This window comes from Cyclopterus lumpus, chromosome 12, assembly GCF_009769545.1.
Source record: "Cyclopterus lumpus isolate fCycLum1 chromosome 12, fCycLum1.pri, whole genome shotgun sequence".
Lineage (NCBI taxonomy): Eukaryota > Metazoa > Chordata > Actinopteri > Perciformes > Cyclopteridae > Cyclopterus > Cyclopterus lumpus.
Window position 1 is genome coordinate 20,659,873 of NC_046977.1, and position 25,113 is coordinate 20,684,985.

Below are 25,113 nucleotides of genomic sequence, written 5' to 3' on the forward strand. Positions count from 1 at the left end.
TTGGCTATAGATAATTCCCTGTTGAGGTTCAACAGCTCATATATAAATGTAGCAACATACAAATATGTTTTGGATGGAAATTTCAAATCCTTTTAAATACAATTATTTGTGGATTTCAATTGTGTATTTAAAACAATAATTATTTCTCAAATCATATTTGTGGATAATGTTTACATTGATATATAATGATTACAACTTTTGTGTCCATTAAAAAATATGTGTGGAAAGATATCGAAAATTACCTTGTGAGTGCTTTCATTAATACTTAGACTCATCTGACCCACAATCTGGCAGCCATTTTGGGGGTCCTTAAATTTGAATATAATTTTGGTCTGAGATCATCATCTTTGTCTTTTCTAGCCTACAAAGTCAAAAGAGGCAGTCCAAGCTAATGAGGTAAAGCCAGTTTCCAGCCAGCCAACAACCAGTGAACTTAAGAGCTCCCAGTCACAACAGTCAACAAACCAGTCAACAAACCAGCCGACAAACCAGCCGTCTCATCCCAGACACAAGAAGATCCAGGAACATGAGAAAGAGAGGAAGATGCTTTTCTCCAAACCACCACCGCAGGTACCTGACGATGAGGACGGGGGTCACAAAGTCTGGTTTCCTTGTTCAATCAGTTCTTCTTAAAAGGAATAGTTCATATGTGTATTCTCTCATATCTGTACGCTAAGTAACTGCAGGATTCAATTCAATTCAATTTATATCTGAATTTTCAGAGTTTTTATCAAGTTTAGTCCTTAAAACTGATACGGTTATTATTGTAGGAGATTTTAATATTCATGTAGATGTTGATAATGATTGCCTTAGTGCTGCATTTATCTCATTGTTGGACTCGATTGGCTTCTGTCAGAGTACAGAAACCCACTCACTGCTTTGGCCACACCCTCGACCTTGTTCTTGCATATGGCATTGACATTGAGCATTTGGAGGTCTTCCCACAGAACCCTCTTCTGTCAGACCATTACCTCATAACTTTTGAGTTTATACTCCCGGAGTGTACACCGTTAGTCCAAAGTTTCTACACCAGATGTCTAACTGACAGTGCTGTAGCTAAATTTAAAGAAGAGATTCCTTCTGCATTTGATTCAATACCACGTCTCAATGTGACGGAGGACTCCTGTGCTAACTTTAGTCCGTCCCAGATTGATCATATTGTCGATAGTGCTACAGGCTCACTGAGAATGACACTAGACTCGATAGCCCCACTGAAGAAGAAGACAGTGAGGCAAAGGAGGTTTGCTCCCTGGTATAACCCTCAGACCCGCGACCTAAAGCAAACTTCACCAAAGCTCCAAAGCATATGGCGTTCCACCAATCTGGAAGAATCACGCTTAGTTTGGAGAGATAGTCTTAAAACATATAAAAAGGCTCTCCGTAATGCCAGAGCAGCCTATTACTCATCAGTAATAGAGAAAAATAAGAACAACCCCAGGGTTCTCTTTAGCACTGTAGCCAGGCTGACAGAGAGTCACAGCTCTGTGGAGCCGTGTATTCCTATAGACCTCAGTAGAAATGACTTCATGAACTTCTTCAATGAAAAGATTTTAACTATTAGAGGCAAGATTGATGATCTCTTGCCCTCAACTACTGCCTATCTGTCATCAAGAGGAGTGGCCTTGGAAACGGCTGTATGCCCTGGTGTATATTTGGATGGCTTTTCTCCCATTAACCTAGACCAATTGTCTTCAACGGTTTCTACTTCTAAACCGTCTACCTGTCTCTTAGACCCCATCCCAACGAGGCTGCTTAAAGACGTGTTGCCTTTAATTGGCACCTCTCTGCTGGATATTGTTAATGTGTCTTTGCTAACAGGGCATGTACCACATTCCTTCAAAGTAGCTGTAATTAAACCTCTCCTGAAGAAGCCCACTCTTAATCCAGAGGTGTTGGCTAACTACAGACCGATCTCTAACCTTCCCTTCCTCTCTAAGATCCTTGAGAAAGTAGTTGCAAATCAGTTGTGTGACTTTCTACATCAGAATAGTTTATTTGAGGAGTTTCAGTCAAGATTTAGAAAACACCACAGCACAGAGACAGCACTGGTGAAAATTACAAATGACCTCCTAATGCATCAGATAAAGGACTCATCTCTGTACTGGTCTTGTTAGACCTTAGTGCTGATAAAGGACTCATCTCTGTCCTGGTATTATTAGACATTAGTGCTGATAAAGGACTCATCTCTGTACTGGTCTTGTTAGACCTTAGTGCTGATAAAGGACTCATCTCCGTACTGGTATTATTAGACCTTAGTGCTGCGTTCGACACCATTGATCATGACATCCTATTACAGAGACTGGATCAGTCGATTGGCATTTCAGGTACCGCACTTAGTTGGTTTAAATCATATTTATCAGATCGATCTCAATTTGTATTTGTAAACAATGAAGCCTCAATGACCACCAACATTAATCACGGAGTTCCACAAGGTTCTGTGCTTGGACCAATTTTATTTACCTTTATATATGCTTCCTTTGGGCAACATTATCAGGAAACACTCCATAAACTTTCATTGCTATGCAGACGATACTCAATTATATCTATTGATCAAACCAGAGGAGACCAACCAGCTCGCTAAAATTCAAGAATGTCTTAAAGACATAAAAACATGGATGACCTGCAACTTCCTGATGTTAAACTCAGACAAAACTGAAGTTATTTTACTGGGCCCTGAACACCTCAGAGATCAATTATCTGGTGATGTGGTTTCTGTAGATGGCATTGCCCTGGCATCCAACACCACTGTAAATAATCTCTAGTTATCTTTGACCGGGATGTGTCCTTTAACTCCAAGTTAAGCAAATCTCAAGGACTGCATTTTTTCATCTACGTAATATTTCAAAAATCAGGCACATCTTGTCTCAAAAAGATGCAGAAAAGCTGGTTCACACGTTTGTTACTTCCAGACTAGATTACTGCAACTCCTTATTATCAGGCTGCTCTAATAAGTCTCTTAAATCCCTCCAGTCGATCCAGAATGCTGCAGCTCGTGTACTCACAAAAACTAAGAAAAGAGATCAAATTACTCCCGTATTAGCTGCTCTGCACTGGCTCGGAAATAAACACATTCCATGAATATGACAATGTATGAATGGAACTCCAATCCATGAAACAGAAGGAGGTATAGAGGAGGGGGGGCGGGGCGCATCAGCAGGGCCAACGCGAGACCGGTTCACCAGACATCAGACACCTCCAGGTCCAATGGACCCTATGAGACGTGAAGTCACAAAGACTCCGGGGAGGAAGCAGAGTTAATAAGGTGCAATGGAGAGCTGTAAATTCATCCATAAGTAGAGAGAGAAGAGATAGGTGCTCAGTGTATTCATCACAATCAGATTTTCATGCAAAGTAGGTGTACCCTTACAAGGAATTGTAATCAGTTTTGTTGCATCTCTCTTAATATACTTACACAGAAATAGATTACATCTCGGAACAAGGACAACAAAGCTACACAAATAAAGGTTACGGATCGACAGGACTGTTATGTACACAGGTAGGGAATAAAAGAATTAGGTCCATCCATCCACCCATTACTTCTGTTAATCCGGGGCCAGGACACCGGCTAAGGAATCATCCAGACGCCCCTTTCCAGGTCAGACGAGGTATGTGATCTCTCCAACGTGTTCTGGTTAACTCCGGGGCCTCTTACCAGTTGGATGTGCCTCTAAATCACCTGATTTGGCCTCTTTTGGCGCAAAGGAGCAGTGGCTCTCCTCCTGAGCCCTCCCGCCCTACGAAGGAAGCTAATTTCAGCCATTTCATTCTTTAGGTCACTCCCCAAAGCTCATGACTTAAGTGATGGTTGAAAAATAGATGGACTGCTTTGCCTTCCGGTTCAGATCTCCTCTTCACCACAACGGCCCGGTACAACGCCCACCAGCAGTGCTGACGCCGCAACAAACTGCCTGTCAATCTCACGGTCCTTGTTACCCTCACTCATGAACCCCAAGATACTTGAACTCCCTCACTTAGGGCAGTGAATCACTCCCAAGGTGGAGTGTGCATTTTAGGGCCTCAGACGTGGAGGTACTGACTCGTCCTTACCACTTCACCCCAGGGCAACCCGATGGTCAAGTTCTGAAGGAGCCAATACATCATCTGCAAAAAAGAGATGAAAACACCGACCAAAATAAACAAGGAGAACTCCCGTGGTGAATGAAATGGTTTTAAGATCATGAAAAAAAGATTTGGTTGAGGACTGAAAATGATCTTGTGGAATCTAAACACCAAACTTTGTTTACGTAGAAGCAGAGTCTGCCTCCTCTTGCTTTTCCCAATAGACGAGTTACAGCAGATGGAGTCAAGTGTCCGGCATATGCTTACCAAACCAGGTTTTAGTGAAGCACAGGGCGGTGGACCTGCACAAGTCTGTGATGGATGTGTTGAGAAGCAGCACCTCATCCATTGTGTTGACTCAAAGGCCCAGATGTGTTGACGGGACCGCTCATCTGCATCTCTTGGTAGCCCCTATTAGAACTGCTGCTTATCCAATTAAAAGCTCAACTTGAAAAGATTGGGCAGGTGACCTTTTGACTTTTGAAGTTACGGTGTTGTTGGCTCAGTGGTGAGTAGGGTTGTCCTTTAATCAGAGGATTGGCGGTTCGATCCCCGGCTCCACTAGCCCATGTCCATGTGTCCTTGGGGAAGACACTTAACCCTAAACGTCTCCTGTAGCTGTTCTACGGTGTTTGAATGTTAGTTACTACTGATGGACAGGTGGAACCTTAGCTCCTCCCATCAGTGTGTGAATGTGTGAATGTTAGTTACTGCTGATGGACAGGTGGAACCTTAGCTCCTCCCATCAGTGTATGAATGTGTGTGAATGGGTGAATGATGTCATGTTTAGTTAAAGAGCTTTAGAGTGTCAGATGTTCAAAAGTTCCTCCCTGGAAAAATGGAACAAGATAGGGAGAGCAGAACAATTAATATACAAACAAGTGATAGAGAGAGCAACACATAGGCTGCCATCTTGGATGGCAAAATGATTTGCTTAGCTCAGCATAAAGACTTTGAGGAGGAGGAAACGGTTAGCCAAGCTCCATTTTGTTTGAAGTTAAGGTGTTGTGTAAATTATTGCTGTGACTTGACAGTTATTCCATTTACAGCATCCGCTTCAAAACATTGGTACTTGCCTACCGTGCTGCGAACAAATCGGGTCCAGTCTACATCCAGGACATGGTCTAACCTCACATCCAGAACATGGTCTAACCTCACACCCAGGACATGGTCTAACCTCACACCAGGACATGGTCTAACCTCACACCCAGGACATGGTCTAACCTCACACCCAGTACATGGTCTAACCTCACATCCAGGACATGGTCTAACCTCACATCCAGGACATGGTCTAACCTCACACCCAGGACATGGCCTAACCCTACACCCAGGACATGGTCTAACCTCACATCCAGGACATGGTCTAACCTCACACCCAGGACATGGTCTAACCTCACATCCAGGACATGGTCTAACCTCACACCCAGGACATGGTCTAACTTCACCCAGGACATGGTCTAACCTCACACCCAGGACATGGTCTAACCTCACACCCAGGACATGGTCTAACCTCACACCCAGGACATGGTCTAACCTCACATCCAGGACATGGTCTAACTTCACACCCAGGACATGGTCTAACCTCACATCCAGGACATGGTCTAACTTCACACCCAGGACATGGTCTAACCTCACATCCAGGACATGGTCTAACCTCACACCCAGGACATGGTCTAACCTCACATCCACGACATGGTCTAACCTCACACCAGGACATGGTCTAACCTCACATCCAGGACATGGCCTAACTTCACATCCAGGACATGGTCTAACCTCACACCCAGGACATGGTCTAACCTCACATCCAGGACATGGCCTAACCTCACACCCAGGACATGGCCTAACCCTACACCCAGGACATGGTCTAACCTCACATCCAGGACATGGTCTAACCTCACATCCAGGACATGGTCTAACCTCACACCAGGACATGGTCTAACCTCACATCCAGGACATGGTCTAACCTCACATCCAGGACATGGTCTAACCTCACACCAGAACATGGTCTAACCTCACATCAGGACATGGTCTAACCTCACACCCAGGACATGATCTAACCTCACACCCAGAACATGATCTAACCTCACACCCAGGACATGGTCTAACTTCACCCAGGACATGGTCTAACCTCACACCCAGGACATGGTCTAACCTCACACCCAGGACATGGTCTAACCTCACACCCAGGACATGGTCTACCCTCACACCCATGACATGGTCTAACCTCACACCCAGGACATGGTCTAACTTCACACCCAGGACATGGTCTAACTTCACACCCAGGACATGGTCTAACCTCACACCCAGGACATGGTCTAACTTCACACCCAGGACATGGTCTAACTTCACACCCAGGACATGGTCTAACCTCACACCCAGGACATGGTCTAACTTCACACCCAGGACATGGTCTAACCGTACACCCAGGACATGGTCTAACCTCACATCCAGGACATGGTCTAACCTCACACCCAGGACATGGTCTAACTTCACACCCAGGACATGGTCTAACTTCACACCCAGGACATGGTCTAACTTCACACCCAGGACATGGTCTAACCTCACACCCAGGACATGGTCTAACTTCACACCCAGGACATGGTCTAACCTCACACCCAGGACATGGTCTAACCTCACACCCAGGACATGGTCAAACCGTACATCCAGGACATGGCTTAACCTCACACCCAGGACATGGTCTAACCTCACACCCCAGCCCGTTCACTTCACTCGGCTTCTGCCAATCAGCTTGTAGCTCCTTCACTTCGAGCTAAACACTCAACAAAATCACAACTGTTTGCTGTGCTGGCTCCTCATTGGTGGAACGAGCTCCCCATTGACATCAGGACAGCAGAAAGTCTCTACAAACTAAAAACACATCTTTTTCGACTATACCTTGAATAGGGAAGGTAGCGCCGTAGTAGCACTTTAGCAGCACTTAAATGTCTCTTACTGATAGCACTTTGTAGTTCAACTTTAGTGAAGAAATTGTACTTTCTTGTTGTTCTGAGTTTGGACTCATGGTTGAATGCACTTATTGTAAGTCGCTTTGGATAAAAGTGTCAGCTAAATGGCATGTAATGTAATGTACAGTGACGGCATCCTTCTGTTCGTCATCTTTAGATACCAGAGAAGAAAGGGGAGACAGGAGAGGGAGAGCTCCTTGCTGAGGCCTCCAGCGAACCTCCTGACCCCTGCTCGTACAGCAGAAGCTGCAGAGGAGGAGCCGAGGGAGGAGGTCTTTCAATGGAACAGCCTTTCATCAAACTCGGCCAGGAGGAGTACGGAGAACACCACTCCTCCATCATGCACTGCAGGTCTGCCTTCCACACACCCCTTCCTCATCACAGCATCTCACAGATATATCATTCTGCTTGGTTCCTGAACTGGTTATCGGTTGACAACCATATGAGAAAATGACTGTTAACAGCAGGTGGACTTGACTGGCTTTTAAAGTCACATAAAGATCAAACAAGATAAAAAACAAAACTTTCTGTTTACCAGGGTTGACTGTTCTGGTCGCCGGGTTGCCAGTTTGGATGTAGACGGAGTCATCAAGGTGAAGCTGCGTCAATTATCTTTTGGGGTTGTACAAACATAGAATAAACATGCATAGTATTGGATATCACTAATTGAAATGCATACAAAATAAATGAAAGGATAAGGCCTTCATCCTTCTCTTCCTCAGGTGTGGTCCTTCAATCCCATCATGCAGACCAAAGCCACCATCATGTCCAAGTCTGCTCTGCTGTCTCTGGAGTGGGCCACCAAGCCAGACCGGCTGGTATGAACAAGACTGCATATTAACATTGACAGCATCAATCAGATTTCTATTTGTACTTTGAACCTGATAAATGATTACATTCAGTCATCAATTAACTGCTGTGCTTAGGCAATTACTAAAGTGAATGTAAAAACAGGAATGTTGTGACACATTCTACAATTCATGAAAATGATTGCTTGGTGATTTTTTGTCTTTAAACGTATTTTAAATGCACGTCCAAATGTATACAATGCACAAAAATAAAAAGAAGGATATCCTGGACAAAAGAATACAGATTCATAACAGCATGGCACCGACACATGCACGGCCAGAAAGTTAAATGATATGACTACAAATACCATGTAACAAGATGTTATGCATAAAACTGAAGAACGTCATGAGTAGAACTACCCTATATGTAAGATACACTAATAAGTGTACTGGGGATCATGACAAAATCACATTATGGGAATGACCTCCCATGTTCTGACTATATTTTAGAGTTCTTGGTTTAGGCTAAGGCATGGAGTACTACTGTTGTAAGGCATACAGTGAAGCTTAGCGTCCCAGTATGTCAGTTAATGAAACTCTGTGTGCTCAGTTGTTGCTAGGCAGCGGCGTTGGCACGGTGCGGCTGTACGACACGGACGCCAAGAAGAATCTATACGAGATGAACATCGATGAAACTCATCCACGGTAAACCTGACTGTCTGTCCACTGTACTGTCTTACAGTTTGTTGTAAAACAATTGTTTACACACGTTTCTCTACATTGAGGTAACCTTTTCCAAAGAGTCAGCCGTGCAGCTCCGCCCCACAGGCCAAATGCACCAATGCAACCAAAACATTTTAGGATCAACAACTGCTCCACCAAACGGACTTATCTTCAACAAGAAAGCTCTGTAGCACGAACACAATGACCCCAGAAACAGGAGCGTTGGTTATGATGCTGTACAGACGCCATGGCCACTGTACATGTGACCATGTCTGTACAACATGTGACTGTCTGTACAACATGTGACCGTGTCTGTACAACATGTGACCGTGTCTGTACAACATGTGACCGTGTCTCTACAACATGTGACCGTGTCTGTACAACATGTGACCGTGTCTGTACAACATGTGACCATGTCTGTACAACATGTGACTGTCTGTACAACATGTGACTGTCTGTACAACATGTGACCGTGTCTGTACAACATGTGACCATGTCTGTACAACATGTGACTGTCTGTACAACATGTGACCGTGTCTGTACAACATGTGACCATGTCTGTACAACATGTGACAGTGTCTCTACAACATGTGACCGTGTCTGTACAACATGTGACCATGTCTGTACAACATGTGACAGTGTCTCTACAACATGTGACCGTGTCTGTACAACATGTGACAGTGTCTGTACAACATGTGACCGTGTCTGTACAACATGTGACCATGTCTGTACAACATGTGACTGTCTCTACAACATGTGACCGTGTCTGTACAACATGTGACAGTGTCTGTACAACATGTGACTGTCTCTACAACATGTGACCGTGTCTGTACAACATGTGACAGTGTCTCTACAACATGTGACCGTGTCTGTACAACATGTGACCATGTCTGTACAACATGTGACTGTCTCTACAACATGTGACCGTGTCTGTACAACATGTGACAGTGTCTCTACAACATGTGACCGTGTCTGTACAACATGTGACAGTGTCTGTACAACATGTGACTGTCTCTACAACATGTGACCGTGTCTGTACAACATGTGACAGTGTCTCTACAACATGTGACCGTGTCTGTACAACATGTGACAGTGTCTCTACAACATGTGACCGTGTCTGTACAACATGTGACAGTGTCTCTACAACATGTGACCGTGTCTGTACAACATGTGACCGTGTCTGTACAACACGTGACCGTGTCTGTACAACACGTGACCGTGTCTGTACAACATGTGACCGTGTCTGTACAACATGTGACCGTGTCTGTACAACATGTGACCGTGTCTGTACAACACGTGACCGTGTCTGTACAACACGTGACCGTGTCTGTACAACATGTGACTGTCTGTACAACATGTGACCGTGTCTGTACAACATGTGACCGTGTCTGTACAACATGTGACCAACACAAAGCCGCCGACACATGTAGAACATGTACGGGCCAACATGGGAGGCTCTCTACCTGCCGGCCATGCTGCCATCCCCGTTGTTCCATTGCTGATGTGGCCTCCCCTGTATCAGGGGTCAGAAGTGCTCCAGGACCAAAAACCCGGCCTGCAGGTCGAGGAGGTTTGACGTAGAAGGGCAATCTTCCCGGCTGCATTACCTTTCTCATAATCTTTCATCTTAATCTTTAATTTTAGAGAATATCCAAGTTTTTTTAATTGGAAAATGGCGAGCTGAGCATTGTCGGGTTTGCGTGTGCTTCGTCAAGCTCCACAGAGCGGAAGTGATCATGAATGTCACTTGCTACCCCGTTACTTTGCACTGTGTTTGTCAATAGAGATATATTGCTGGATTTAGAATATCATCAGATACTGTGAATAGCTTTCCTGGTTTGGCGTATACAACTGCAACATCGGCATCCGCCTTATGCAAAAGGGGACTGACAGTTTGAGACCCCTTCCCTACAGAGTCCATAGCCTTGTTTAGTGGGTGTAATATTTACCATATTCACTATTTTAGTTTAGCATGCGAGTGTTTCCTAATTCTATCAAAGTAGAGCTTAATCTGTTTTTTAATACGAGGCTTTGTGGTGCAGGTTACATAGGTTGCAGGTTTTTGGGGTCAAAAACCAAAGTTTGAATAAATACTAAAATGTACATGAACATAAAGTCAAGACTATTCATCCTATGAGGTACATGAATGTCTGTTCCAGGTTTCATGGCAATACCGTATTTCTGATTTTGATTCCATCTAATAATGCTGTTTTGGAAGGAGTTATATACTTGAACTTTTGAATAAACCGGAGACTTAAAAAACACTTGCTTGAGTTTAGCAAGTAGCAATGAATAATGTTTGTTGTTGTTGTGTCCCTGCCCTGTCTCTTAGGATCCTGTCGTTGGCCTGCAGCCCCAGCGGTTCTTCGTTTGTCTGTTCGGCTGCAGCTCTCAGTCGACCTGGAAGTGTGGACTCTGCCCCTCGGCTTCCTGTCCCGGTGTCTGGACAGCTGCTGCTCTGGGACACCAAGACGGTCAAACAGCAGGTATTCACCAGCTGGTTCAGTCCGAGTTATTCAGCTAGTTAGTACTCAGCCTGCTCCAGTCTGCACATTTCACCTTGGAGAGTCAATGTGAATATACATGTATACAAATACATCTAAAGAAAGATGCTATAGTCCATTTACCAAACCACAGCTTCAAAGATTTGTATTGCCTTTTTTATTCTGCCTTGTCAACAACGTCTGCCTAATGATAACTAAACAACCTGAGCTTTTTTCATTTTCAGATTTGTAGTTTTTGTGACATTACTTGAGGACACTTAACAGACTTCACACAGCTCCATCTGGAGACACAAAAGGCTTTGCTCATATACATACATATGCAGGCGGACTCCACAATACCTGTAAACACACTTTCTTTCGGCCTGAAGCATTATGTAGCGCTGTTGTGGGAGTCTTCATAGCAAATTAATAATAAAGGTCAAGAGGGTATTAGAACTTGTAGTTATGAATAAAGCCTGACTGATAGGGGCATTTTTTGTCCAGGTGTTGAAAGTTTAAAAAAATTAATAATTATGTTTTCAATGTATTTTTAGAATTGTAATAAATATGGATTTATTACATTTTCCAATCTTTATTCAAGAGCATAGCCTTTCAATTTGAGAGCATGAATCCTTGACTTTACATTCATATTTTGTCATGCTTAGCTCAAAAGCATGTCCTCCCACTCAAATAGCCTCAAACTGTATGCTTCCATCTCCCTTTGTGCCATAAGCCCCAACCAATAGAATGCCAGATGTGCTTTTGACCAATGAAATGCCTTGTTTGCATTCATGTCACTGGGTACATGCATTATGCCTCTTTAGTATGTCGCCTGCTTTCTTTTCTTCCTTTCTAACTTTTGGGTTAATTCACTGGCACATTACAAACTTCACCTGGCATGTCGAGAGCAGAACAGAAACCGGACTTCAAGGACAAACCGAATACCTACAAAATGTGCAGTAATAACATCAAATTTGCTCTGATATAGGCCTAAAAAACAAATGATTACTTAAATAGACGGTAGCCTATGCCATCATGTAAAATATTAGACCTATCTTTGTTGAGTGTCTCTCTTTGGATCTCCTGCATACAGGTGTACACTAAACACAAGGTATTGATCTGTGCGTGGGCTGCCAGCTAAATGTCCCACTGTGACACATTTTCTGCCAACTAGTGTATATTGCTATCTGGTCGTCTTAATATGATCTTATATATTAGCTTTTCCACTGTGCACGGCTGAAAAGGTTCCTCTTGCAGTGTGTAAGAGGTTGTAGTCATCATGTAGTGCGTGCTCTCCAGCGCTCCATTGTGGAAAGAGGAAGCGGCAAATAAACAATGTGTAAGATGTCATTTCCAGGGCCGAGCAGGAAAGATGCTCATAGAAATAGGGTCTCAGTTTTAGCATTGAGCTGCATTTTTGAAGTGAACATTGGGAGAACATTTAGTGCTTGGGTTCTTGCGTGTTTAGCGGGGGCCATAGCGGCCAATTATGGGGTGACTGTGGCTCAGTGGTGAGCAGGGTCGTCCTTCAATCAGAGGCTCGGCGGTTCGATCCCCGTTTCCACTAGTTCATGTCCATGTGTCCTTGGGCAAGACACTTAACCCCAAATGTCTCCCGTAGCTGTTCTACGGTGTGTGAATGTTAGTTACTACTGATGGACAGGTGGAACCTTAGCTCCTCCCCTCAGTGTGTGAATGTTAGTTACTACTGATGGACAGGTGGAACCTTAGCTCCTCCCCTCAGTGTGTGAATGTTAGTTACTACTGATGGACAGGTGGAACCTTAGCTCCTCCCCTCAGTGTGTGAATGTTAGTTACTACTGATGGTCAGGTAGAACCTTAGCTCCTCCCCTCAGTGTGTGAATGTTAGTTACTACTGATGGTCAGGTAGAACCTTAGCTCCTCCCCTCAGTGTGTGAATGTTAGTTACTACTGATGGTCAGGTAGAACCTTAGCTCCTCCCCTCAGTGTGTGAATGTTAGTTACTACTGATGGTCAGGTAGAACCTTAGCTCCTCCCCTCAGTGTGTGAATGTTAGTTACTACTGATGGACAGGTGGAACCTTAGCTCCTCCCATCAGTGTGTGAATGTTAGTTACTACTGATGGACAGGTGGAACCTTAGCTCCTCCCCTCAGTGTGTGAATGTTAGTTACTACTGATGTGCAGGTGGAACCTTAGCTCCTCCCCTCAGTGTATGAATGGGTGAATGATGTCATGTAGTGTTGAAGAGCTTTGAGGAAGACTAGAAAAGAGGTCCATTTACCATTTCTGGGTGGAAGGCCTTAGTTGGGCCATAGTTCCTAAGATACTCGCTACATTAAGTGCGCATTTCTGTCATGATTTCAGACATATCTGCCTTTTGGCTTTGGCCAACCAGAAGTTGGTCATTTTGGATGTCATGCGTTCATGTATTTATGTAAACCTTTTTGAACTCCCCCTTACTTTCAAATATGGTTGGTATAACCCTCCGGCTATTGAGACACTAAACTGAAGAGGAATAGTTGATACCTCCAACAATATTCTTAGATTATGTGACAATACATAATTTTAGGCACTTTACAGGTATGGAACTTTTCAAATCTCCTTCTAGAGCAGTGGTCCTCAACCTTTTTTGCCATTTCATGTAAGACAATATTTTCACGGAGTTATAAGTAATATAACTAAATATGATGAAATGATAGGACTGGTGTTATGGTTTAACTGCCGAATACGTCTGTTGGTGAGAACAGCAAGAGAACACGTAGCAGTCCTCACCAATGCCTTATAGTTTAATTCTGCAATTCAATATCAAACCTTCTCATCTGTGGTCAAAACATACCGGACGAGACATTGTAGTCTTTTGAGGCAAAGAGTCCAAGTTTGAAACGTTGCGTGTTGTTCAGCGTGTGTTTAAACAGGAAATTAGCCAATTGCCCTTCCTTTGGTAAAAATAAGACATAATCGTCTTTGGAGCTGTTTTGTGCAAACCATGTGTCATGTTAAAGAACTCTGTAGTACAATTCAAATTTTAAAAAATTCAATTTACGGCATTCAAATTCACATCATTGGCTAGAAACATAATTGGAGGTCAGAGAGGCATATTGGAAGTAGGACTGCTGATATTGTCTTTTAGATATAAGTTGGCGGCTCTTCTGTCTCCTCATTGGGCCTTTTTCTCTTTCCAAAGACGTTTGTTTTTTTACTCATTTTTTGACTCGCTTGTGGGCTTGCTTCATTTTTGGGGTAACATATCACGTGACCAAGACGAGCGTGTCAAGAGGCATAGAGGCACAGACGGATGTATGTTTAAAAAATACAACATCTTTCAGACCATGATAATAAATCCAATATTTATTTCATTCACTATTCGTGTGTGGCCCGGTACTGGTCTTCGGCCCTGCGGTTGTGGACCACTGTCCTAGAGGATTCAACAAGTAAATCTAGTCAAATATCTCATGACATTAATTCTGCTCAATTTCAGAGTTGTTTCGTTTTCGTGAAACGGCATTCCTGTGGCAAGGCGGGAAATGTACATGTCTTACTGATTAGCCATGAATGATTATTCATACCAACACGATACACGTTACACAGCTTAATAGCTTACGCAAATGTTATTAGGACCTATTATAATTCATCTCAGCATTATGTTTCGCATTCAATTTAGTGTATTCAATTCCCATGGTTGCCTCTCAGCTCCAGTTCTCCTTAGAACCTGAACCAGTAGCCATTAACTGCACGGCCTTCAACCACAACGGGAACCTGCTGGTGACCGGAGCTGCTGACGGAGTCATCCGACTGTTTGGTAAGTGTTTATGAGGGACTTGTTTTTATTGTAGATTTCTGACCACTTCCACTGTGCAAACTCAAATATGACAGATGACCTAAATTGCATTAGGAGCTCAAAGTGACAAAGAACTTCTCAGCAAGGACTATTAAATCATTCCTGCCCATTTTAATATCTTACTGAACCATCTTAGTCAATTAAACGGCACATTGTACAGTATATTGATGTACTGATTGCAATAATTTGTTTCTGTAAACAGTGACATTTGCATATGAATGTCTGTTGTAGATATGCAGCGGTATGAGAGCGCTATGAGCTGGAGAGCTCACGATGGAGAAGTTTACAGCGTGGAGTTCAGCTACGATGAAAACACCGTCTTCAGCATCGGAGAAGATGGCAAGGTCTGTGTTCATCTTGTGGAAGCATGTTGCAATGTTTTGTAAAGAAACCATAGCAGTGTTTTATTATTTTGTATATATAAGTGTGAACACATAAGAGGAATTGTACTCGTGTATTTTGTTGCTCTCAATGCGTATGCACAGAAGTAGACATACGGCTCATAGCAGGGAAAACAAAGCAAAGTAAGACAATATAAGAATAACTGCTTTAAATAAATGCTGGAATAAATATGGATTTTCAAGGATAATTTATTGTCATTATGCAGCACAGGGTTGCAAAACCAAATGCAGTTATAGCCAATTTGTTACTCAGGACAGCATTTGTGGCCTTTGCATCAGGAGGACTGTAAACAGCAGCAACTAAACAAATCCCTGGGGGGTAATACGCCAATTCAGTCAACTGGGCTTTTGATGGCGTTTGGGCCGACAGGTCTGACTTGATGGGCGGTGATCATCTCAAGGTCCACGAATGAATCTTACTGCCACTCTTCCTTCTCCGGTGTTGATGAGTGCATTGACATGCCATAAGTGCTCCAGTAATGAAAACAAGAACTAAAGACAAACATGTATTTAAATGAATGGGAGCTACCAGCTGCGAGGAGGGGTGACAGCTGATAAGAATAACAACATTTCAAAATATAAAATGTATATCAATTGTCATATACACACATCCATGAAATGTGTCCTCTGTATTTAAGCCATCCAAAGCATTCAATTGCAGTGAGCTGCTGTGAAACACTCAAGACCCCTCTGCATGGGAACAGTAGCGCCAACCTTGTAGTCAAAGGATCGCCAGCTCCACCCACAGCCAAAGACACCCACAGCCAAAGACACCCACAGACACCCACAGCCAAAGACACCCACCAGCCAACCAGACAAAGACACCCACAAACACCCACAGCCAAAGACACCCACCAGCCAAAGACACCCACCAGCCAAAGACACCCACCAGCCAAAGACACCCACCAGCCAAAGACACCCACCAGCCAAAGACACCCACCAGCCAAAGACACCCACCAGCCAAAGACACCCACCAGCCAAAGACACCCACAGCCAAAGACACCCACCAGCCAAAGACACCCACAGCCAAAGACACCCACAGCCAAAGACACCCACAGCCAAAGACACACACAGCCAAAGACACACACAGCCAAAGACACCCACCAGCCAAAGACACCCACAGCCAAAGACACCCACAGCCAAAGACACACACAGCCAAAGACACCCACAGCCAAAGACACACACAGCCAAAGACACCCACAGCCAAAGACACACACAGCCAAAGACACCCACAGCCAAAGACACCCACAGCCAAAGACACCTACAGCCAAAGACACCTACCAGCCAAAGACACCCACAGCCAAAGACACCTACAGCCAAAGACACCCACCAGCCAAAGACACCCACACCCACAGACACCCACCAGCCAAAGACACACACACGTATTCACAAAAGACTGATGCAAGACGTCCCAGTGGACCTGTGTCAGGTCAGGAACATGTGAGGTGGGATATAAACACAGCCCAAAGGCAACAATATTATTGTATTATATTATAATAATTGAATAAATGTATTTGTTTCTGTTCAGTTCATCCAGTGGAACATCCATCGGTGTGGGGTGAAGCAGTCGGAGCAGGTTTTACCCCAGGATGCCACCGGGCCCTTCGTCCTGTCAGGGTACAGTGGATACAAACAGGTACCTCAGACTAACAGATAATTAAATGGGTCCAATAAAACGAATTTCATAACCTGTTGATGTTTCCATTTGTGAATGAACTCTTGCTCAGGTTCAGGTCCCTCGAGGTCGACTCTTTGCCTTCGACTCTGAAGGCCAACACATCCTGACCTGTTCCAGCAGCGGAGGACTTATATACAGAGTAAATTAACCTTCATAACACAAGATCACACTTGTATTTATCCAGAGGCAAATTGCTGTTCAGTCGTTGCAAGTCTTCATCATATTTGTGCCTCTCATCCACATTCAACTGTTCTGATCCAACAAACTTATTTTGAATATTTGTTGCTAATGCAGTGAGTGCTGGACGCACATAGCTTATTTTTATTATTCCGCTGCATTTTTCGTCATCTAACCTTCTTCTACATTTGAATAATAAGCTCTTATGTTAACTGCAACCAAAATGATCAAACCACACCAGTTTTCTAACCTGAAACCATTGAACCATTTTTAACACTGAAGACACGTTTCTCTCATGTTCTAAATCCTCTCTTCAAATATTTGAGCGAAAGGAGTTGTTTATTGTCTGGGAAGAGGCATGAGATGACCTGTGTAACCGAGGGGTCACTGACAATTACATCACCGTGGCAACCTTTGATTGCTGACTCAACAGTGAAAGTGGCGACTGCATCGGCACGTATGTCAACTGCCACTAAACATTTGCCAGTCCTCTAACCTGCTGCCATTGTCAGACCAACACACACACACAGAGACATCCCATAGCCCTGTTCTTATGGAATGACCATTAGAATGACCAATATGGACATTAGATACTCTGACTGTCTCTCTCCCCCACTTTCCACCCCTTCAAAATACAATCTGACGCACAGAAATATTTAATTTCTCAACTTTTCAGTGCCATGCGCCGCTTGTCAATGTCACACTTGGCCTAGACGATGAATCCGATCTTTACTACTTTACCAGAGTAATTGTATCTTAATAGTAGGCTCACGATGAGGACTATTACAAAATAACCTCCCTATGGAATAATGTCCCTCTGGACACCAGATAGTCAGATTCCGTCTTTTTCCCCCTCGCTTCCCCACCTGTCAGCCCTTCAAAATAAAAGCCACAGTCACTGTATCTAAACATAAACATCAGAATGAGGCTTGTTTAGTTAAATAAAACGGCATTCATAAAAGTTCAACCCATTAACGCTTTTCAAACTATTACTTTTCCTAATTTCCTAAATATATATATATATCTCAGCTTCCTGAAATGCTCATATTATCTGCATTTATATATATATTTTTGCTTAAAATTAAAAAAGAAAGTTAAACTAACGACATTAATTGTGAAGTTTTTACTGGTTAAACCAACATGAATATTACTATTTTTATATTTTTGTTTAAACGTTGTTTTATATATTTTAATTTCATAACATCTTATGAACATCACCTCCCCCCTCTTCCAGTTGACCAATGGGGAGCCCGCTCTGGAAAGCATGCTGTCACTTGGGGGTCACAAAGCGCCAGTGGTGACAGTTGATTGGTGCTCGGCGGTGGACTGCGGCACCTGTCTGACCGCCTCCATGGACGGGAAGATCAAGCTGAGCACGCTCCTGGCACAGAAGTCCTAACAAACCTGAAGGGTCAGAGGTCGCAATTCATGATAAACTGATTCAGTTTGCCTTTTCGCTGATAGAGATTATTTCAGAATCTCTTCATACAGTATGTCATTTATTTAATGATGCGATAGAAAACAGCACAAACTCACCAACCTGTGGTGACAACAAATCATATTAACAATAAAATCCCACTGAAAGTTCAATCTTATCAAATTGTTTTATTAAAGCTGCATGATTTTGAATGTTGTAGTCCTTTAGGGGGACACAGGAGAGCAATGTTATACACTTAGAGTTGTGTTTCTAGCCACCTGATAAATGTAAGTCCAACATCCACTCTCCTTTTATCTCTAGTTTGGTTTCCACCAACTCCCGAGGAAAGATATTGTGGCTCTTTGGCTGCTAAACAGTCCAGTTTCTTCACCAGCTAGTTGCTACCTGTCTGACTGCTGTTTAGTGCTGGGCAGGGGGAAGTGGGTAGTAGGAAGTGGGCAGTGGGAAGTGAGCTGTAGGAAGTGGGCAGTAAGCTGTGGGCAGTATATGAAGTGGGCTGTGGTAAGGAGGTAGTGGGAAGTGGACAGTGGTCTGTGGACACTGGGCATTGGACAGGCAGTGGGCTGTGGGCATTGGGAAGTGGGCTGTGGGCAGGCTGTGGACAGTGGATACTGGGCTGTGGACACTGGGCACGGGGCAGTGGGCTGTGGGCAGTGGATACTGGGACGTGGGTTGTGGGCTGTGGGCAGTGGGCTGTGGACACTGGGCACGGGGCAGTGGGCTGTGGACACTGGGCAGTGGGCAGTGGATACTGGGACGTGGGTTGTGGGCTGTGGACACTGGGCAGTGGGCTGTGGACACTGGGCAGTGGGCAGTGGATACTGGGACGTGGGTTGTGGGCTGTGGACACTGGGCAGTGGGCTGTGGACACTGGGCAGTGGGCAGTGGATACTGGGACGTGGGTTGTGGGCTGTGGACACTGGGCTGTGGACACTGGGCTGTGGGCAGTGGGCTGTGGGCAGTGGGCTGTGGACACTGGGCACGGGGCAGTGGGCTGTGGACACTGGGCAGTGGATACTGGGACGTGGGTTGTGGGCTGTGGACACTGGGCAGTGGGCAGTGGGCTGTGGACACTGGGCAGTGGATACTGGGACGTGGGTTGTGGGCTGTGGACACTGGGCTGTGGACACTGGGCTGTGGGCAGTGGGCTGTGGACACTGGGCAGTGGGCAGTGGATACTGGGACGTGGGTTGTGGGCTGTGGACACTGGGCTGTGGACACTGGGCTGTGGGCAGTGGGCTGTGGACACTGGGCAGTGATGGTGATAATAACAGCGCAAACCACGGTTACAGTGCTGAGAGTTACCCTGGGAGGAACCGGAGGGTTGACTGTACACTTCCACAATGATGCTCAGGGTCAGGATGGCGTCGTCACTGTCCTCACCTTATGAACAACTTGCAGAGCGGTGGCCATGAGCTAGCCAGGGGGGCTCACATGCACTAACACTAGAAGGCACGTGAGGCCGGCCAGGCTTGGTAAACTGAGCACAGAGAAGCTCTGATTACAACGCATTCATCATTCTCTGCTCAGGTAGCCATTACGCCACTATATCTTCAAATAGCAAATTGTTTTTTTGCTGCTATATTAATACATATATTGTATATAGAGCCTTTTAACAGAGTGGTAAAAAACATAAAACATACTGTTGGTCATGCAGCAAGTGTCCCAGTAAGCCATGACAATGAGACAGCGTATTCTATAGTACACTGAAACGGAAGCAGCTAAATTGAATTAAGCCATCATTAATTGTTTTATTTACACCTTTGCTTTTCCATATGTCATGTCAGAGGGTCTTATCTGAAATAGGCCTTGATGTGCATTATCAGTACATTCATTATTAACAAATGTGAAATTGTTTCAACACAAATTGTCTGCTTCATATTGAGCTTCCAGGTCTGGGGCGTTGGGACATTGTCTTAACAGACAATATTTGTTCAGGTATTTCGTATTGTGTCTGTTTTTATTTTGGTCTAATTCTTTTTTATTGTTCAATGTCATTCTTTATTTTTAAATACATTTGAGCAGTTTACAGAGGTAGTGGCGGCTCTTGGCCGCAGGGGGCTCCCTAACAGAATGTGCCGTAACTCCTTCCAGCGAAGAAGTGAGGGCCACAACAATAACACACCGCTAGCTACACTGAGACGAAGATCTACGAAATATCCCGGATTTAGCCCACACGTCCTATTTTAACATATTTAGGCCGAACGTTTCCGTAAATAGTCCAAAATACGTAGTTAAATGCAGGCGCCATGTTGTGCTAACGTCACTAGCATGCTGTCGTGGTGACGCGCGGGCAACACGAGCTAAGTAGCCGCACCGTTAGCTCGTTTGCAGCCAGCTCGGTTCTCTTCTCGGGGTTCTGTTTAATGTCACTGGGCTCTGGTTCCGCGCGCAGACATGGAGAGCTTGTACAAGCGGAAGATGTTCGCGTCCATGCGGAAAACCAAAGTGGACGCATCGAAGAAGAGGCAGATCGGCCTGCCCGCCTCTATCCTGGACGACAGTGACGAAGGCTCCTTCTCCTCCTCCTCCTCCTCCTCCGAATCCCAATCCGACTACGAGAGCTCTCCGGGGGAGGACAGCGAGCAGGAGGACCCGGCCCGCAGCGAGTCCGGGTCGACTTCTAGCGACCACAGCTGTTCCGTGACCCGCAGAAAGCGCTCGTTCTTGGGAGGCGACAACAGCTCCTCGTCCTCCAGTCCCGGGGAGGAGGACAACACCAAGGAGGAGAAGGGGAAGAGGAGCCAGACGAAGAGGATGGTGCAGCCAAAGAAGCGGAGCAGGCTGCAGCGGCAGGACGAGTCGGACTCGGACCAAGTGGAGGAGAAGCGGAGAGAGGAGGCAGAGAAGGAGAAGAGGAGGCAGAGACACAGCAAGCTGCTGGCGCTGTCACGGAGGATGAAGGCCCGGGTCCCGAGCCGCAGGAGGAGCCGCCTGAAGCAGGTACACACGCAGTCCTTCACGGTAGACTTCAGCCCTAGCTGTGCACTGATGTACCGGTACAGAGGCATCTCCTGCATGTGGACAGGACAGAGGCCTTTCGTCTCACCTCAACTGTCAAATCCAAAGTGACATGTGTTTGTATTTCCAGGGTGGAGGCAAAGAGGACAAGTTCAAAGAAGGTGAGGATGAGGCTGATGGTGATGAAGATGTAGGCAGAGGAGAAACCGCCAACAACAAACAGGCCGATGAAGCAGGCAGCGTGGAAGAGAAGGACTCCGAGGCGGTGATAGAAGAAGAAGAGCAGTAGCAGGGGAAGAAGTAGATCTGCTCCTTGATGGAGAACAGAGAGTGAAATGTGAAGAACTTAATACTTAAACCATCTAAAAATGAGTCATAACTGCTAGATCGTACAATCTTTCTTCATCCTGCAGCATTTAAAACAAAAACACTCAGAACTGGAGTTACAAGGTCATATTGTGTTGCCACAGAAACAAAACATTGGTGACATGCAACAAAAAGGTGTGCAGATGGTTTCGACAGGCTCGTTGATCCGTTATGTATTTTGTAATGCTCATGGATATCTGACTCCTCGTTCCCTGTCATATGATAATTCGTAGTGGTCTACCCCTGCTGATCTACTGACATAGATCATGTCAAGTTAGTTTTATTTATACATCTCAAAATTAAATGTCCCCTGTATTGATTCCAGATCCATGTCACGACTCCCGTGTTACACCGACAGGTGAGCAGGGACGGCAATGCTATATATGACGGTATTTTAGTTTTTATGACATTTTTATATGCATGCTTCTGAATGGGTAGAGCAACTGCATGGCATCCTGTCAGCCATCTCAAAGTCAACAATTCTCCATGTTATCTTTTTACTTTGTTATGGCCATTCATAGGGGCTATTTGCAGGAAACACGCAATTCAAATGAATAGAAAATAAAAAAATATGTTCATTTAAATACTTGCGTTGATTAATAAAAACTATAAGTTATAATTATGTATTAAACGCTGCTTAAAGCAAGTGTTAGGAAGTTACAGAATTCCCTCTTTAATATCCATTTTATATTGAAAAGTGAAACGATTTTTTTCAAACTCACCAAAATCTAAATTTTACAAGATAACATTGAACACATCATATCAGGGTTATAATATATATATATATATATATATGTTTACTGAGTAGGCGTTGAATGCACCATGCAAGTCAACGGGAGCTCTGTTAACACTATTTAGCTCCGAATCAGATGAATTTAGTTCCAAATGTTTTAAGATTGTTTCTACATAACTTACGTTAGTTAGACTTGATGTCGATGTAAAACTGCAGCGAAGGCACATGTTCAAATATGAACGGCAAATCTGATCAGCCCATTTCCATCGGATCGATCAGTGAGTGCCGACGCTCTTCCGGTCAGCACGCCATAGACACATCTCAAGTCATGCCGGTGTACTTTCAACCCTTTTCTACCTTCATTCATAGTTTGAATGCAACACCATGAAAGTCTTAACCTGCATTGATTATTGACATGTTCTAGTGTTTTTGACAATAAGAAGCAGCAGTGTTGTGCACCACGTCAGCAATTTGATCATTTATTCTAGCTATGCTAGCAAATATCCATAGTTGTTAATTTGTTCTGAAATGATTATTATTTTTAAATTCTGTTAAGCAGTTTCATCTCTCAGGGGACATCGTTCACATGTGGAGTGACAAAATCATTTTCACTTACCACTTACTGGCCTTTCTGGACATTTCAACATCATATTCATGGTTTTCAAGACCAGGGGAACTAGAAAATAAGTTGTTTTGTCGTGGCTGAAAGCTCCTCAAACAGCTAGTAAGTGGACCTATTATGTTGTCACACGACTATTCCCAAAGGCCAATAATCATCCTTCATGCTCAGACAAGTGACATGCTTTTTATAACAGGCATATGCCAGTAGATCAACAGCAGCACACCAGTAATCAACAGTGGCATGTCCCTCAGAATTGCCGATACCAAAATAAGTGGGGCTCTAATGACAGGGCTGCAGCTGTAATATCAGTGCATGTGCAGAGCACACAGCTGAACACGGCTTCCTTAATTGTTATAAAGACAAAGGCATAAGAAACATCCAATGAGAAGCTTTCATTCTGGTTGAGTTCCGAGCCCCTTTCACTTGCTGTTCTGTATGAAGGCTCCAGACACAGTGGTTCCACCACTAAGCCACAGCAGAGGTCACAGGGGTCACCATGGCGGGACTCCACCCACACACAGACCCAGCGCTGTCGTGTATCTCGCCACGCCCCTTTGATGACATCATGTTCAACGCCGTCATGTATAGACACCCTGCTTTCCGTGACGCTGAATTGATGTGACGTCTTGCAGTGCACAGCGCACGCCAGCAGGGGTCAACCTCCACTGCTGAGCTGAAACATGGGCAGAACGTTACTGGATGTGTTTAGACCTCTTCTAACTACAAACACAGTGTATAGCCAGGTCATTTTATTATTCTACTGCCAGTCTGCCATTAACACCTGCATATCATCTCCCATGTGCCCACTGACGTGCCAGCACCCTGTATGTATGTGCAACGTCACCGAGGGTCAAAGGGAGAAAGGGAGCGGTGAACATTGCAGTACAGTGTGTGTACAGTTTGGGCTGTTTGTCGGTGAATAAATGCTACAACTCCTACAACAGAGTCCCAAGACGAGTTCCTGTGTCCTGCTTGACTTCTGTGATGAGAGTGAAAGTGAGCAACCACTTTGGCTCAGGCTGACCTTTAAGATGGACAACTTTTATTCACATATTAGTTTAGTGACAACATGAGAAGCATCTATTCCGTGTTTTGTTTAGCATACAGGTGCATCTCAATGAATTTCATCGAAAAGTTCATTTATTTCAGTAATTCAATTCAAAAAGGGAACCTCATATATTATATAGATTCATTACACAGGGTGATACATGTCAAGAGTTTATTTCTTTTAATTTGGATGATTATGTCTTACAGCGAATGAAAACCCCAAATTCACTCTCAGAAAATTAGAATAATGTGAATAAGTTCAGTATTGTAGACACTCTTATGGTGTCACTCTTATCAGCTAATGAACTGACAACACCTGCAAACGTTTCCTGAGCCTTTAAATGGTCTCAGTCTGGTTCAGGAGGCTAAACCATCGTGGGGAAGACTGCTGACCTACACAAGGAGCCACAGAAGGTCCTTGCTAAAGAAGCTGGCTGCTCAGAGTGCTGTATCCAAGCATATGAATGGAAAGTTGAGTGGAAAGAAAACGCGTGGTAGAAAAAGGTGCACAAGCAACAGGGATAACCGCGGAGTGGACTGCAGCTGGAGTCAGAGCTTCAAGAGCCACCACATTCCTGGTGTCCAGCCACTCCCGAACCGTCTGACCTGGGCTAAGAAACAGGACTGGACTGTTGCTCAGTGGTCCAAAGTCCTCTTTTCAAATGAAAGTACTTTCTTTTTTTTGCTGTTTATTTGATAAGGGACAGTGCACATTAATACAAACATTTCTGTAAATGTGCCAGAGTTAGCCAAGAGGCTATTTTTCATCTGTAGTGAAGAGGCAGATGTTATGAAACAAACCTAAAAACATAAGATTACATATACAATGTACAAACAAGAAAAATAAAAT

The 25,113-nt window shown here is 44.3% G+C and overlaps 2 protein-coding genes across 2 annotated transcripts in view; both read left to right on the top strand.

Moving 5' to 3' along the window:
* Window positions 1-18,686, top strand: part of wdr91 (WD repeat domain 91) — a 34,754-nt gene extending 16,068 nt beyond the window's left edge. The window contains exons 8-18 of the mRNA XM_034546391.1: window positions 361-570; window positions 7,183-7,376; window positions 7,564-7,618; window positions 7,748-7,843; window positions 8,424-8,518; window positions 10,869-11,022; window positions 14,693-14,801; window positions 15,072-15,184; window positions 16,770-16,877; window positions 16,969-17,058; window positions 18,331-18,686. Coding sequence (XP_034402282.1) covers window positions 361-570; window positions 7,183-7,376; window positions 7,564-7,618; window positions 7,748-7,843; window positions 8,424-8,518; window positions 10,869-11,022; window positions 14,693-14,801; window positions 15,072-15,184; window positions 16,770-16,877; window positions 16,969-17,058; window positions 18,331-18,495 — 1,389 coding nt within the window. The 3' untranslated portion in view covers window positions 18,496-18,686. The remainder of the gene's footprint in view (window positions 1-360; window positions 571-7,182; window positions 7,377-7,563; window positions 7,619-7,747; window positions 7,844-8,423; window positions 8,519-10,868; window positions 11,023-14,692; window positions 14,802-15,071; window positions 15,185-16,769; window positions 16,878-16,968; window positions 17,059-18,330) is intronic.
* A 1,915-nt stretch (window positions 18,687-20,601) lies between these two features.
* On the top strand, window positions 20,602-24,154 carry ccdc82 (coiled-coil domain containing 82). The gene is made up of 2 exons (XM_034547380.1): window positions 20,602-21,477; window positions 21,626-24,154. The coding sequence occupies exons 1-2, from the start codon at window positions 20,932-20,934 to the stop codon at window positions 21,782-21,784; spliced, it is 705 nt and encodes a 234-aa protein (XP_034403271.1). The 5' UTR covers window positions 20,602-20,931; the 3' UTR covers window positions 21,785-24,154.
* The last annotated feature ends 959 nt before the right edge of the window (window positions 24,155-25,113 follow it).